Raw genomic sequence first — 15,508 nt, forward strand, 5'->3', positions numbered from 1 at the left:
TCTTTTTTTTTTTCCACGTTCTGGAAGCATTTTTTTAAATTTCCAGAGTAGATTCACTTCAGCCAAAACTCTGCCGTTTAATCCCGCTTTAACTAACTTACATACCTATACACTCTGTACTTATAGTGATGACGGCCAGGCAGTGTCACAACGTTACATTCATAAAATACAATCAATCAGTAATCGCATATAAAGCAGCTAGCACAAATATTACTATGAATTGATGAATTACTACGTTATTAGCTAACTAACGTTATATCTCTTACCTGAAGCAGTAGCGCAGCTCTTAAGTTCAACGAACGATGAATGAAAGTAAGAATGAAATGTAGCTCTAAACAGAAATATGTAAGTAAATCAGCAAAAAAAGACGGCGATCACGCACAGAAAACTTCTTTAAACGTCCATCTATCTAGTCAATCCAACTACCAACCGAGATCTTCTCTCTTCTTTCCTCCCCTTTCAACTGCCTTTCACTCTCTCGCCTGCAAAACTCGAAACAGCGCCACGAGTCCATTGGAGTCCACGTTGTGGCCAAAAATATATTACATCCGTAGTGGTTTAACACTACCATAGAGAAGAATGGGAAACGGTTTAGGGCGGTTTAGCTAAACAACTCTCGGCGTAGAGTTAAGGTTATGGTTAGGCAACTAAAACAACTTAGTTATGGTTAGAGATATGGTTTGGTCGTGGTTAAATAAGAAAAACGTTTGACTCACACACTCAATAGTATGGTGGATAATTCCACTCAAATACATTTTATTGAAAATGCACATTTAATTGTCACATAGAAAGCTACACTGTAGTCCTCTCACGGCACTCGGGGAGGCGCTGTTCTGTCTGGCGCTGGGGTATGACCATTGAAGAAGAAGAAGAAGAAGAAGAAGAAGAAGAAGAAGAAGAAGAAGAAGAAGAAGAAGAAGAAGAAGAAGAAGAAGAAGTACACTTTATTATTGACTGTAGGCTATATAAATGGGTATGACCCCAAACAGATTTACTGCACAATAGTTGACGCTTCATATGATGCTCACTGTCTCTGTAGATTATTCACTGCATAAACGCCTATCTATAGATGCCTATCTGTTTTTGTTGTCTAGCTGTCAACATATCCAGTGCGACACCTGCTGGTCATTTTTTGTAACTACTTTTGGCGTGCTTGCTGTCGGTTCTATGCCATTGATCTTTCTAATTATTGAGAACAGACTTTACTGTCCACAGTACATCCTGAGGAAAACTTATTAAAGTGCTTTCATTATCAAAATATACATGATGCGTTATGGTCACTCTGCTGCACATGAACAGGCAATACAATAAAACGCTGTTGCATTACTTTATAATCCATGCACCAACAGAACATTTGAAATGAAAGACAGCGCGTTCATTTGATATACAAAACATTTTTATTGTCATTGTAGGTCATAAAACAAAATTATGTGCGGCACCTCTCAGTAAGAGCATAATAATAAATTATTATTCAATTATAATCATCAATTATTAAAGGCTAAAGGGCATCATAGCCGCCAATACAAGTATGGTCTGTGATCGTAACGTAGCCTTATCTGTCTGACTGTCTGTCTGTCTGTCTGTCTGTCTGACTGTCTATCTATGTTTCACAATATATATTTTTGTGTTGACATTGCTCTGTCTAAAGGCAAAGAGGTATAACCTTTATTTTGAAGAGTACAGCGCAAACATAATTGATAGAGCACACTAGCCAATCAGAAGCAAGGGGGCACTGAAGGCCCACCCACCAATAAAAACGAAACATTGAGTGGTAAATTTGTTTTGTCAGTAAGAACGGAAAACAAGAAATCGAGCTGAATTTGTGTTTTTTGTTTTTTGTCCAAAATTTAAAAAACGAAAAAACTGGTTTCTGCCTGCTTCAATTGTACCGAAAAAACAAACGGTTAAAACGTACCTTGGTCCAGGGTGAGTGTTATTACAACATTATTATTATTTTACTGTAAAAGTCTCTGAGTCAGTCTGTTTTCACTTAGACAATTCCCTACCCTTGTATTGTCAATGTTTTTTATTTAATCTATTTTATTTTTTTGACATTTTTTTTGACATTTTTTTTTGTGGACATAAGTAAATGATTGGTGGTATGTAATGTTTCAAAAGCGGTATTACATTTAAAACATGTATTTACTGTTTTACCAACTAAAACACAGTTTTGTTTGTGTCAGTTATTCTCAAATCTGCACTATTGTTTCTAGAAATGCATCTGAACAACAATCAAGAAAAACTGTAAAACTTCTATGGAGAGAACAGTAAAGGAAATGGAGAGGGGAGCAAACTGTTGAGTGAAAGTGAAAGTATGAAGCAGTCAGTTCAGACTCCATTTTGAGACAGAGCAGAGCAGGAGGAGGAAAACAGAAGGCGGAGGCAGGGTGAGTGTTATTACAACATTATTATTATTTTACTGTAAAAGTCTCTGAGTCAGTTGTCTACTGAACGTGTCTACTGCATTCTAATGGAAAAAAACTCAGCCCGGTTTTTTGACACACTGGGAGGTCCGGCCGTCTTTCAGTCATGTAGATGCACTGTCATCAGTTCATTGACTTTATGCAGGCGGCTCGGGATTTACTAATTTGTTCGAAAGAAAAGCAGCAGAATATAAAACTGTTGTTTTGCCAGATAATTACAGTAAATTTAAGGATGAAGTCCATCGAGCTCCCCCTGCTGGTGTAAAAGTGAACATCTTCACCCGGATAAAATAATTAGAAAGGTATCTGGGCACTTCTCCCCGAACAGTCTGTACAGTTTGCAGTTTAATCTGGTCCAAACCTGACCAGCTTGTTCTGTGATGTCTGCAACTTGTTTCTGATGGACTTTAGTGTGTCAGACCAAGAACAGCAGCATCATCAAAATGACACTGAGTTAAAGCTCCTGACAGCGTGTTTAATGCCTGAAAGTCTAAAAAAACTTAGCTGGTTACATTTTTTAAGTATCTTTAAGGCCATGTGTTCTCCAGATAAATGATTATCCAGTATACATCCTATAGGTGATTAACTGTGGATTTCTCTGCTATGGTGACATCACCAACCATGACTCTAAAACCTGTAGACTTCTTTAATTTATATCTGCAACCAAATAGAATATCCTCTGTTTTACCAACATGAAGAGATAGCTTGTTTTCACTTAGACAATTTCATACCTTTGTAAGATTTAAGCTCAGTGTTTTTTATTTTTTTATTTTTATTTTTTGACATTTTTAATCTTTTTGTGGACATAAGTAAATGATTGGTGGTATATAATGTTTCAAAAGCGGTATTACATTTAAAACATGTATTTACTGTTTTACCAACTAAAACACAGTTTTGTTGTTTGTGTCAGTTATTCTCAAATCTGCACTATTGTTTGTAGAAATGCATCTGAACAACAATCAAGAAAAACTAATACTTCTATGGAGAGAACAGTAAAGGAAATGGAGAGGGGAGCAAACTGTTGAGTGAAAGTGAAAGTATGAAGCAGTCAGTTCAGACTCCATTTTGACACAGAGCAGAGCAGGAGGAGGAAAACAGAAGGCTGAGGCAGGGTGAGTGTTATTACAACATTATTATTATTTTACTGTAAAAGTCTCTGAGTCAGTTGTCTCCCTGTGGACTGTAGAGGGAATAAGAGTCAGAATGAACTGAACAGTTTATCACTGATTCATCTGTGGAAACAAAGTCCTGATTGGCTGTTTAATACACACTGTTTTTAATTAGACATGTTTAAAGAAAACAAGGTGACACTAAGTTACCAGGAGTAGTGCTGGCTGGGTTCCTTATACAGTGTGTGTGTGTGTGTGTGTGTGTGTGTGTGTGTGTGTGTGTGTGTGTGTGTGTGTGTGTATGTGTGTGTGTGTGTGTGTGTCTCCAGTGTTTCTGTTTCACCTCTCAGACTGACCGAAGTCCAGAAGATGAGTGTTTGTGTGGAGGAAGAGGAGGGCAGAGCAGAGTCTCCAGCACCCAGCTGTCTGTCTATGAAGACTGACCGGTCCAAAGAGAGACCTCCAGAGTTCAGTAATGAACCTGAACCTTCAGACACAAAGTAAGAGGACTGTTATACTGGAAGCCCACCTGATGGAATATTATTAAATGTATGTATAATTAAATGTATTCATGAACCAAAGCTCATAGTGAGGATATCAAGGAAAGACACTGGTAAGAGAAAAATAACTGCTCTGCATTATGTTAGCCAGAAACAAACTATGATTTTTATTAACGTAGAGTAGAATAAGATAAGAAAAGATGAAATTTAAATGATCTCTGAGGGAAAATTGGGATGTTGCAGCAGAAAATAATATCAGGATACAGCAAAAAAAAAGAAAGAAATATAACTAAGAATAGAAGAAATGGGGGGATTAAACATAATGCAACTGACAATCACAAGCAGTATTATCAAACAGTCGAGGTGCTGCTTGTCTCGGACCGGATACTGTGCCTGTGGTGTTTGGTGAGGCTCGCGGCTGCAGTTTTCAGCTTGGTTGGTGGCTGCTTGTTTTGCACAGAGGCGGTTCTAGAGTCTGATGGGGCCCCAGGCTGAAAGTCCCATCGGGCTTCTGACCGACGTTCGTTCATTATGGTCTCCAGAACACCCATCTCAATTCCTGGAATGAATCTTTTATTTTTTTTATTTCATTTTGAATATTCTCCCAATTAGTTACTGAAAAATGACCTTATTTATTTATATTATCCTATCAGCTCTTTTTCAAATTAATATTCCATTTGATTAAGATTTAATTAGTTTCAAGGGCTGGTTTCACAAACCTAGCTTAAACTATTTATTTACATTATTTATATTAGATTTTAACTGCAGATTAGGATACGAACAGAAGCAGCTGTTCTCCTTATCAAAAACTCCAGATGGAGGAACCAGATGGACAGAAAAAGTGAAAATGTGCAACATCACATGCATTGTTGTCTGTCATTACTAGAACTAATGATGATATGAATAAAACATTTCTGTTTCCAGAGGTCAGTACCAAAGGTATGAGGGGTGGAAGTAACAAAAATAATAAATTACACACTGAATCATTTAAAAAGCTATCAAATTAAATGGTGGGTTGAATCAAATAAAATGCAATTAAATATTGAAGTGTTAAAACACTACCAAATTAAATGATTGCACAGTGATGAAATTAAATTACTTACAAATCAATTTGTCTTTGCATTTGATCGCCTTGACATTTATTTATTCACAAGCCATTTCAACAATTCAATTTAATGCATTTCCAATCGCCACCGCTTCTTTTAATACATTGCTGCTTTCACCACCACATTTAATTTGATGCTGCTTTTAACGCCACTTTCATTCAATAGCACTTCCATCATGTGTCAATCAAATTGTCTCGTCCCGCCCACCAGTGTAGCGTACACACTATGATCTATGCACTCAACGATCGACTGCACTTGACAGGTTTAGGTTTGTGTCATCTAGTTAGCAACAAAGATGCTACATGCCTTACTGATACTTTCCATTAATCCCATACTCTCTGCTAGCAACAAAAGATAGTTAAAACCTTTTCTAATCAGTCATAATGAATTCTCTTCCTCACCACAGAGAGAGGAAGAGGAGTCATGGTGTTGTGAAGGAGCAGCTGTCCTGCTGTGCATTGTGTCAGGAGGTCCTGAGTGATCCAGTCTCTACCAGCTGTGGACACTGGTTCTGCAGACAGTGCATCACCTCATACTGGAACCAGTCTGGTTCATTAGGAGACTCTGCCTGTCCCCAGTGTGGAGAAAGATCCAGAACAAGACCTGGACTGCAGACACCCAGTCAAACCAGCATCACACAAAGTAAGACTGGGGGTCTGTCTGCTGTTGTCACCATTTCTAAAACCAGGAAACAATAGCATATTTGTTAAACACTTGCTTATACATCTGCTTCTTCTTTTCCAGCGGACGGCGGTCTGCAGGAGGTTTTAGACGAGCATAAGATCAGTCTGAGGACGAGATGTGAATTTGTGACAGAAGGAACTGCTGAAGCAGGAACTGGAACCCCCCTCAACAGGATCTACACTGAGCTCTACATCACAGAGGGACAGAGTGAAGAGGTTAATACCCAACATGAGGTGTGGCAGCTGGAGACAGCATCCAAGATGGAGACCCTCCATGACACTCCAATCAAGTGCCACGACATCTTTAAACCCTTACCTGACCAAAAGACACACATCAGAGTAGTTCTGACGAAGGGCGTTGCTGGCATTGGAAAAACCTTCTCAGTGCAGAAGTTCACTCTGGACTGGGCAGAGGGCTTGGAAAATCAAGATGTCAGTCTTGTGATTCTGCTTTCGTTCCGGGAGCTGAACTTGATCAAAGATGAGCAGTACAGTCTTCTCATGCTGCTCCATGTTTTCCATCCGACATTACAGACGGTCACAGCAGAGAAGCTCTCTCTCTGTAAAGTTGTGTTCATCTTTGACGGCCTGGATGAAAGCAGACTTTTATTGGATTTCCAGAACAATGAGGTTGTGTCTGATGTCACACAGACATCATCAGTAGATGTGCTGTTGACAAACCTCATCAAGGGGAATCTGCTTCCCTCGGCTCTCCTCTGGATAACTTCCAGACCTGCAGCAGCCAATCAGATACCTCCTACATGTGTTGCCAGGGTAACAGAAGTGCGAGGGTTCTCTGACCCCCAGAAGGAGGAGTACTTCAGGAGGAGATCCAGTGATGAGGAGCAGGCCAGCAGAATCATCTCACACATCAAGGCATCCAGGAGTCTCCACATCATGTGCCACATCCCGGTCTTCTGTTGGATCACTGCTACAGTTCTGGAGCACATGTTGACTACAGACCAGAGAGGAGAGCTGCCCAAGACCCTGACTGAGATGTACTCACACTTCCTGCTGGTTCAGACAGAGAGGAAGAAGCAGAAGTATGATGAGAGACATGAGATGAGTCAACAGCAGCTGATGGAGACTGATAGGGAAGTTCTTCTGAAGCTGGGGAGGCTGGCGTTTGAACATCTGAAGAAAGGCAACCTCATGTTCTACCAAGAAGACCTGGAGGAGTGTGGTCTTGATGTCAGAGAGGCCTTGGTGTTCTCAGGAGTGTGCACAGAGATCTTCAAAAGAGAGTGTGTGCTCTTCCAGAAAACGGTCTACTGCTTTGTTCATCTGAGCATTCAGGAGTTTCTCGCTGCAGTCTACATGTTCCACTGCTACACAAACAGGGATGAGAAGGTACTGGAGACATTCCTGGGAAAAGGCAGGGGTGGATATGGCAGCAGGGTCCAATCCCTGGATATATTCCTGGAAGAAGCCATGTTTAAAGCCTTGAGGAGTAAAAATGGCCACCTGGACCTCTTTGTCCGCTTCCTTCATGGCCTCTCACTGGAGTCCAACCAGAGTCTCTTAGGAGGCCTGCTGGGTCGGACAGAGAGCAGACCAGAAAGCATCCAGACAGCCATCAGCAACCTGAAGAAGATGAACACCTACGATACCTCTCCTGACAGAAGCATCAACATCTTCCACTGTTTGATGGAGATGAACGACCAGTCAGTACATCAGGAGATCCAACAGTTCCTGAAGTCAGAGAACAGATCAAAGAAGGAACTCTCTGAGATCCACTGCTCAGCTCTGGCCTACATGCTGCAGATGTCAGAGGAGGTTCTGGATGTGTTGGACCTGAAGGAGTACAACACATCAGAGGAGGGACGACGGAGACTGATCCCAGCTGTGAGGAACTGCAGGAAGGCTCGGTTAGTCCTGATGTCCTGTTTCACGTATGTGGCTTAAACAATCCAGGATAATTGGACACGTGCCGTATTGAATTATCTAATCAGTTGAGCTCAGGCTTTGACCGTTTCACGAACGTGGATTAGGATTTGATTAGTCAATCCTGCATCCCTAATATTTGGACTCTTGTGCTTTCTGATAATGTCACCGTACTGGAATATTAAAAGGTATATTATTTGTAATGACTTCCAAGGGCATCCGGCAGTGGCAAGAAAGGCACCTGGCAACAGGCGAAAATCAAATATAAAAATATATTGCAAACAGCCTCTTTACTGTAATTCTATACTTTCAACCAGGTAATATCCAAGTAAGTGAACATTTTTCTTTGCATCAGAATTGTCTCTATTACTCTGAATATTGTCTGAAGGTTATGAGACACTGTACATTTATGCTGTGGATATAAAAAGCGATGAAGCGAAGCCCAATACACAGCGTCTGTATGAACTCCACCACTGTTAAGGCTGTTAAGACTGTTAAGGCTGAGTTGGGATTGTGGAGTTTGTGATATGCCGTCCTATAAATTGCTGCAGGTAAATAATTCCCTCATGACTAAATTGATAGCGCTCATAGAGATAATTATCCGAGTGTGCTAAAGGTCCATCTGTAAAGCTGATACCTCCAAGAACCTCTCTTATAAACGAGGCATTCAATTCTGCTGTTGGGTGTGTGCAGTTTCACCAGGTGGCTTATATATGTTCATACTATCCAGCTAACTTAAGCTTAAACCTGAGTTTTTGCAGGTTTGGGCTTAAGGCTCTGTGCCGGGTAACACATCTGGCTAAACTGTGAACTCGCTTTGTGAAACGGAAAATCCTGGGTTTATGCCAAATTGTTAACTCAGTTAGCCACGTACGTGAACCAGGGCCCTGATCACACTCATTCTACTACTCACACTTTTACTACTCACACTGCACACTCTATTCCTACTACTCTCCTACTCAACACTCACTCTATCAGATTGTAATGTCTTTTCAGAGTTTTATTTCTAGGTATCTTCCAATTAAGGGGTGAAGGGGGCTTAATACAGCTCAGGAGCTTCAGGCTGTGGTTAAAATGTTTAAAATTAAATGTGGCTAAAAAGATTGTTGTTGTTATTATTAATATTATTATTAATATCATTAATATCATTATTATTATTATTAGCATCATAGGTATATTCATTCAGCATAAATAAGTTATTGGTATGCTTGTTCTCAGCTCTGTTTTGATAATAACTGATTTTACATTAAATCTGTAATCACAGACTCTCTGGCTGTGAACTCTCAGAGACTCACTGTGAAGTCCTGGCCTCAGCTCTGAAGTCCAACCCCTCCCATCTGAGAGAGCTGGACCTGGGTTACAACGACCTGCAGGATTCAGGAGTGAAGCTGCTGTCTGCTGGACTGGAGAGTCCACACTGTAGACTGGAGACTCTGAGGTCAGACAGCATATATAATTATGAACTAACATTAATTTTATATGAATATTGTGGTGGAACTTAATTTGATGAAGTCTGTATCTGAAGTCAGGGTTAGGTCTCAAATTGTCTTCATATTGTTTTCACACAATCCTTGTGTATTCAAATGAATAATGATGAACTTTGGTGATGATATTCTCCATAGTTTTAAAGATACAGGGGTCCAAATCGGCTCCAAAATGGCCTCCATCTGGGAAAACTTTGATGTGAGTGAGTTGGAGGCAGTAAAGGAATTAAAGATCTTATCTTTATTGTGATAATTACACAGAACGTATAGAGCGAGCCGAGCTGTTTGCTCAGCTTGTTTCTCTGATAACTTAAGATCCTGACGTCCGATGACTAAAATCCTTCATCCGGTTAAAAGATATAGTTAAAAACGACCAAGATCTAAAAAGTGACGGTGCCGTGACTTGAAACAGTAAGAAAGTAGTCGGCTGGAAATGTTTTAATGTCCGGCCATCTGGCCGACAGCCGGCGCTTATGGAAAACTCTGAAAGGGGATATGACGCCATTGACAGGCGACCAAATGAAACGCACCGTTACCTTGAATAAAGTTACGGATTTCTCTCTGTCAGACCGGGTCTTTATATATTAAAGTCCTACCAGTTGTTTGACATCTTTGTGGAAAGTTTGGTCATGGGGCGAGGAAGAACTGATGAACTTTTCACACTGATTGGCCAAAGAGGGGCGTGGCAGTGGGCGTGGCTTCTCATAAAAAACACATAACTTCTGAACGGATTCACGTAACACCATCAGAGCAACAGAGCTCATTTCCTGTTTAGACATAAAACTTGGTCCATTGATAGAAGAGCAGCTCTAAACAGATATAGTGCTGATTGGTTGTTGTGATAATCGGCTAAAATGCTGAAAAGTGTTCATCTCTTAATATGAAACAAGTTGGTAATGTGGAATGGAAGAAATTATTAACTTTTGTTGAAAATCCCACATGTGGAACTGACATATATTGACAACTGCAGGGTGTTAGTGGAGGTGTGAGCTCTACTGAGTGCCATCTAGTTTCTAAAAGTCATTTCAATGCTGACTGAGAATAATATATATTTCATCAGAATATACATTAAAACAGAGCTTGTAACTGAGATGGTTATTTCATCATGGGGGAGTTTCATAAGGATAAGTCAAATTTCTGCACATTACATGCATACAAATATCTGTTAAAGGTAAAAAGTTCTGAGGCTGAACAAATATGCACATATGTGATTTTCCACCAATGAAGATTTACCAGAAAACATGTTTTTAATGGGTTCAATACATACATAGCTTGATTTTTAGTAATCCATAGGTTCTCAATCCAACTCAAATTCTGCTTTTTGCCGCAATTATTTCCAGAGAAACTGCCATCTGAAAATATGGTCCCAATAGAAATTGACCGTTCTGGACCTTAACTAAACCTTTATTTATTTTAAACTACTTGGCATTCAAGGCCCAAACTCCAGATTTATTCATATGTGAGGTATAGGTTAAAGAATGTGTTCAAGGAAAATTAACCAATTCTGAGACATGAAGGTTTGACAGCCTGTCTGATTTCAGATGGAATGACTCTATAAGACCGATATTATGCTGATCCACACTGACAAAATGGTAAAGTCCATTGACTAGGACATAACAATGTTGAGCTACACATTTAAAACCTGAACTGATATAATTGGATCATGAAACCTGATTGTTGCAAGCATTCAGGAATATTTTATAGCTACATGTTTTATTCTGTATTCAGATTGTGTGACTGCAGGTTGTCAGAGAGCTGCTGTGCTTCTCTGGCCTCAGCTCTGAAGTCCAACTCCTCCCATCTGAGAGAGCTGGACCTGAGTGAAAACAAGCTGCAGGATTCAGGAGTGAAGCTGCTGTCTGCTGGACTGGAGAGTCCACACTGTAGACTGGAGACTCTGAGGTCAGACAGCATATTTTACATATTTTTCAGTTCTGTGTTGATGTAAATGTTAAATCAATAATATGAATATTGTGATGACATTTAATTTGAAGACTTCTGTATGCTGATGTTATGCTGTTCAACACTGACTAGCTTAATGGTGAAGCCCATTGACTTTGGCATAGTGCATGTTGAGCTTTAAAACCTTTAAAACCTTTAAAACCTTAATATTATGAAGAAAAACCTCCACTCACGAATTCACTCTTCAGTCTCTACTTGTTTATTCAAGCAGCAGCATGTTGTCATTTATATTAGTGAGTGCTGGTTTTTCCTTGTTATGTTTTTTTGAACCTGGCAGCCTGTTGGGTTCAGGTGTTTTGAGTTGAGCGCACCATTTTCACAAATTTTATATTTAAAACCTTGATTGCGTTGTGAGAGATTGGATGGTTTCAAGCAGGTTTTCTATCTAGGAATATTTTATTTTATAGCTACATGTTTTATTCTTTATTCAGTTTGTGTGACTGCAGCTTGTCAGAGAGCAGCTGTGCTTCTCTGGTCTCAGCTCTGAAGTCCAACCCCTCCCATCTGAGACAGCTGGACCTGAGCTACAACAAGCTGCAGGATTCAGGAGTGAAGCTGCTGTCTGCTGGACTGGAGAGTCCACACTGTAGACTGGAGACTCTGGGGTCAGACAGCATATTTCAGTTCTGTGTTGATGTGAATATTATATGAATGTTAAATTAGTATTGTGGTGACACTTAATTTGAAGACATCTGTATAAAGCTGAAATTAAGCTGATTCACACTATAATACTATAATAATGGTAAAGCAAGCCCAATCATCTTTTAATCGTAAAGCCCATTGACTGGCATAACGATGTTGAGCTACATATCTCTGTTGTCATGTGAAAACCTCGTAACTCCAGTGCTGCTGATTGTCATGTTTTAACTTGAGTTGCAGCACTCCATGCTCCTCTATGGGTTGAGACAAACTCTACCAGCCTTGGGCTGATGATCACCTTTCAAAACCCACTGGATAAAACCAAAGATGCATGGTGGGAAAACTAAAAACAAGGCTGTTTTTCTATAGTGAAAAGTTCACATTTTGGAGATACAAGGTTTTCACTGGACAGTGATGATATGTAAAACCTTAACAGATCTGACTGGATTATGAAACATTGGATGGTTTCAGCAGGTTTTCTATCCAGTAATATTTTATTTTATAGCTACATGTTTTATTCTTTATTCAGTTTGTGGTCCTGCAGCTTGTCAGAGAGCAGCTGTGCTTCTCTGGTCTCAGCTCTGAAGTCCAACTCCTCCCATCTGAGAGAGCTGGACCTGAGTGACAACAAGCTGCAGGATTCAGGAGTGAAGCTGCTGTCTGCTGGACTGGAGAGTCCACACTGTAGACTGGAGACTCTCAGGTCAGACAACATTTTTTCAGTTCTGTATTGATGTGAATATTATATGAATGTTAAATTAGTATTGTGGTGACATTTAATTTGAAGACATGTATAAGTCTGAAATTATGCCGATCCACACTGTAATACTATAATAATGGTAAAGCAAGCCCAATCATTAGTGGTAAAGCTTGTTGACTAGGGGATAACAATGTTGAGCTACTTATGTAAAACCTCAAAAGCTCTGATTGAGTTATGAGAGATTATATGGTTTCAAGCAGGTTTTCTATCCAGGAATATTTTATTTTATAGCTACATGTTTTATTCTTTATTCAGATTGTGTTGCTGCAGCTTGTCAGAGAGCAGCTGTGCTTCTCTGGTCTCAGCTCTGAAGTCCAACCCCTCCCATCTGAGAGAGCTGGACCTGAGTGAAAACTATCTGCAGGATTCAGGAGTGAAGCTGCTGTTTGATCTTCTGGAGAGTCCACACTGCAGACTGGAGACTCTGAGGTCAGTAGAGGGTTGGAGTCAGTCCATGTTGACAAGGTCCATTGGTCGGTCTGTTAGTGGCAGCATTGTGCTAAACACAGTTAGTTAGAAGTCTATCTGACCCTAGACAGAGACACACAGTGGCAGAATATCTGACCATGTGACCAACAGCAAAGAAATCCCTAACGAGGTGCAGGCTCTGTGCTCACAAGCTGGCTGTAGAAACAGGTTAACACAGGCAGACCTGGCAACCCAGGGAGAGCAGGTTGTGTTTATTCTGCTGTCAGGGATAGACAGAGACAGAAAGTCACTTCCTGTTACACTGTGACAGATACAAAGACATGAGACAGACTTATTTTGAGAGGAGAGGTAGAATTTACCCAGAGTTCAACCTGCCTGATCCTCTCAAACTGCCCTGCTGTGTGGGGAGAAAAGTCAGTGTGCAGCATCAGCTGCTAAATTTGTAGATTGTTGTCACACTTTAAGGGAAGAGGGACACACAGCTGGATGAGAAATGTGAAGAATAATATATGGATGTGTGAAAAGTTCTGTTTTTAATTGGCTAACATCATATTTTGCTGGTTTATGTTTAACACAGAAACAATGATAGTCAGTAGACAGTGGAGGCACAGCAACACACACACACACACACACACACACACACACACACACTAATACATGGGAGGGGATGGGATTCTTTTTCTGAAGTGTTGGTTAATTGATGATTCATTTCTTGTTACATGCTTTGGCAATATTGTTTGTTTGTGAACTGTCATGCCAATAAAGCACCTTGAATTGAATTGAATTGAATTGAATAGTATCAAACCAAAGATCCAGCATTTCCTGGTTAATCCCCAACCTTATCAATGGCTGCTCAGTGCTTCTCAGTGAAGGTGTCGGCCAATCAGATCAGCCAGAAGCATGTGTTGAGTCGACCTGCAGATGACTGTTGTTGTTGTGTTCGTCCCTACAGGCTGAATTAAACCTGGATTACAGCTGACAGCCTGACAACATGTGAGCATTGACACAGCATGAACACACTATCTCTTGCTCTCTCACTCTTTTATACACACACACACACACACACACACACACACACACACACACACACACACACACACACACACACACACAGCTTAATCTATGTTCCTTATCTAAGTCTTCCTTCTATTCTTTATACTGGATGTTCTGCATCACTGACTGAGAGGTGATGAAGTGAGTCTTAGTAAATGTTGATTTCTGATGTCAGTTGTGTGTCTTCTTCTCCCATCAGATGCCTGTCATCTCACTCTGGATCCAAACACAGCAAACAGAAACCTCGATCTGTCTGAGGGAACAGAAAGGTGACGGTGGTGAGAGAGGAGCAGTCAGATCCGGATCACCCAGAGAGGTTTAACCAGCAGCTTCAGGTTCTGTGTAGAGAGGGTCTGACTGGGCGATGTTACTGGGAGGAGGACAGGTTAATATAGCAGTGACTCACAGAGGAATCAGAAGGAGAGGATGGGGTCTAACAGCTACACTGCCAGACACAATGGGAAGTCCACCATCATCTCTGTCTGTTCCTCTGGATCTAACAGAGCAGCAGTGTATCTGGACTGGTCTGCTGGGACTCTGTCCTTCTACAGACTCTCTTCTGACAAACTGAGACTCCCATTAGCAGGTGGTGCAGATTACATTGGTGCCAGTGTTAGCTTGTTGTTAGCAAAATTATTGTTTAAACTCAAAAACGGTTACAGAACGCAATGCACCCAGTGGCATTAGAGAGACAAACATATGTAGATAAAAATGGTTCAGTTTCATGATTGGATGTTTTTGATCATCTATATCTATATCTATATCTATATAGATAGGGGTTAGGGTTAGGGTTATATCTATATCTATATAGATATAGATATACATATTCAAAAATTGAGATCAGTGATGGCTCATCAGACTTTCCTCTTGATTGCTGATGTCATTAATGACCCTCCCTCTCTCCTGATTTGCTGTTTTCCACTGTCTATATATGATGGGGATAGGAACAATTATAAAATGTAAATTTGTCCCACCCACTTTTTTCCAAGTCCTGTCGTCATATTTTCATTTCCGTATTTATCAGAGAAAATCCCGCAGTCAGGTGATCACAAATGTCTTTGGGACCCAGTGGAATCCCAGCTTTTCGTAGCTTGCTTTCTGAATGACAGCACTTTCACCCAATGAGAGCGATCCACAGAACTTGAATGGATAGAACGGTCCAGGCCCTTTTCGCATCGTCATGGTAACAGCTTCCACATAGAGAGCCTAAGTCCCTCCCCTTCTGGTGGACCACCATGGGACCTTATTTCAGAAAAAATATGTACGGTAGTCAACGGTGAGAGACAAATAATTGTTTGATCCCGTTTGAATTGTGCCATGAATTACACATATGATGTTTTGTCAATTTAAAAGATCATTTTGCAAGTCAAGAAAGTCGCATTACACTTACAGTATTGTCAATAGATTGGCAATCCGCCCAACTGCACAACTGAAAAAATACTGTGCAGTGAAATTCGTTTTATGTTTTACTTTCCT

At 40.4% G+C, this 15,508-nt stretch overlaps 1 protein-coding gene across 2 annotated transcripts; it reads left to right on the forward strand.

The window, feature by feature from the left end:
- Positions 1–3,496: 3,496 nt before the first annotated feature.
- LOC139923579 (NLR family CARD domain-containing protein 3-like) lies at positions 3,497–14,320 on the forward strand. 2 transcript variants are annotated; one of them, XM_078282868.1, is made up of 11 exons: positions 3,497–3,535; positions 3,862–4,032; positions 5,545–5,780; positions 5,883–7,689; positions 8,970–9,143; positions 10,918–11,091; positions 11,583–11,756; positions 12,320–12,493; positions 12,806–12,979; positions 13,932–13,972; positions 14,232–14,302. In XM_078282868.1, the coding sequence occupies exons 2-10, from the start codon at positions 3,902–3,904 to the stop codon at positions 13,939–13,941; spliced, it is 3,054 nt and encodes a 1,017-aa protein (XP_078138994.1). In that variant the 5' UTR covers positions 3,497–3,535; positions 3,862–3,901; the 3' UTR covers positions 13,942–13,972; positions 14,232–14,302. The 2 variants fall into 2 exon arrangements, with proteins under 2 accessions (XP_078138994.1, XP_078138995.1); XM_078282869.1 differs by lacking the exons at positions 11,583–11,756; positions 12,320–12,493; positions 12,806–12,979 and having other exon boundaries at positions 14,232–14,320.
- The last annotated feature ends 1,188 nt before the right edge of the window (positions 14,321–15,508 follow it).

The sequence above is a fragment of the Centroberyx gerrardi genome, chromosome 4 (genome assembly GCF_048128805.1).
Source record: "Centroberyx gerrardi isolate f3 chromosome 4, fCenGer3.hap1.cur.20231027, whole genome shotgun sequence".
Lineage (NCBI taxonomy): Eukaryota > Metazoa > Chordata > Actinopteri > Beryciformes > Berycidae > Centroberyx > Centroberyx gerrardi.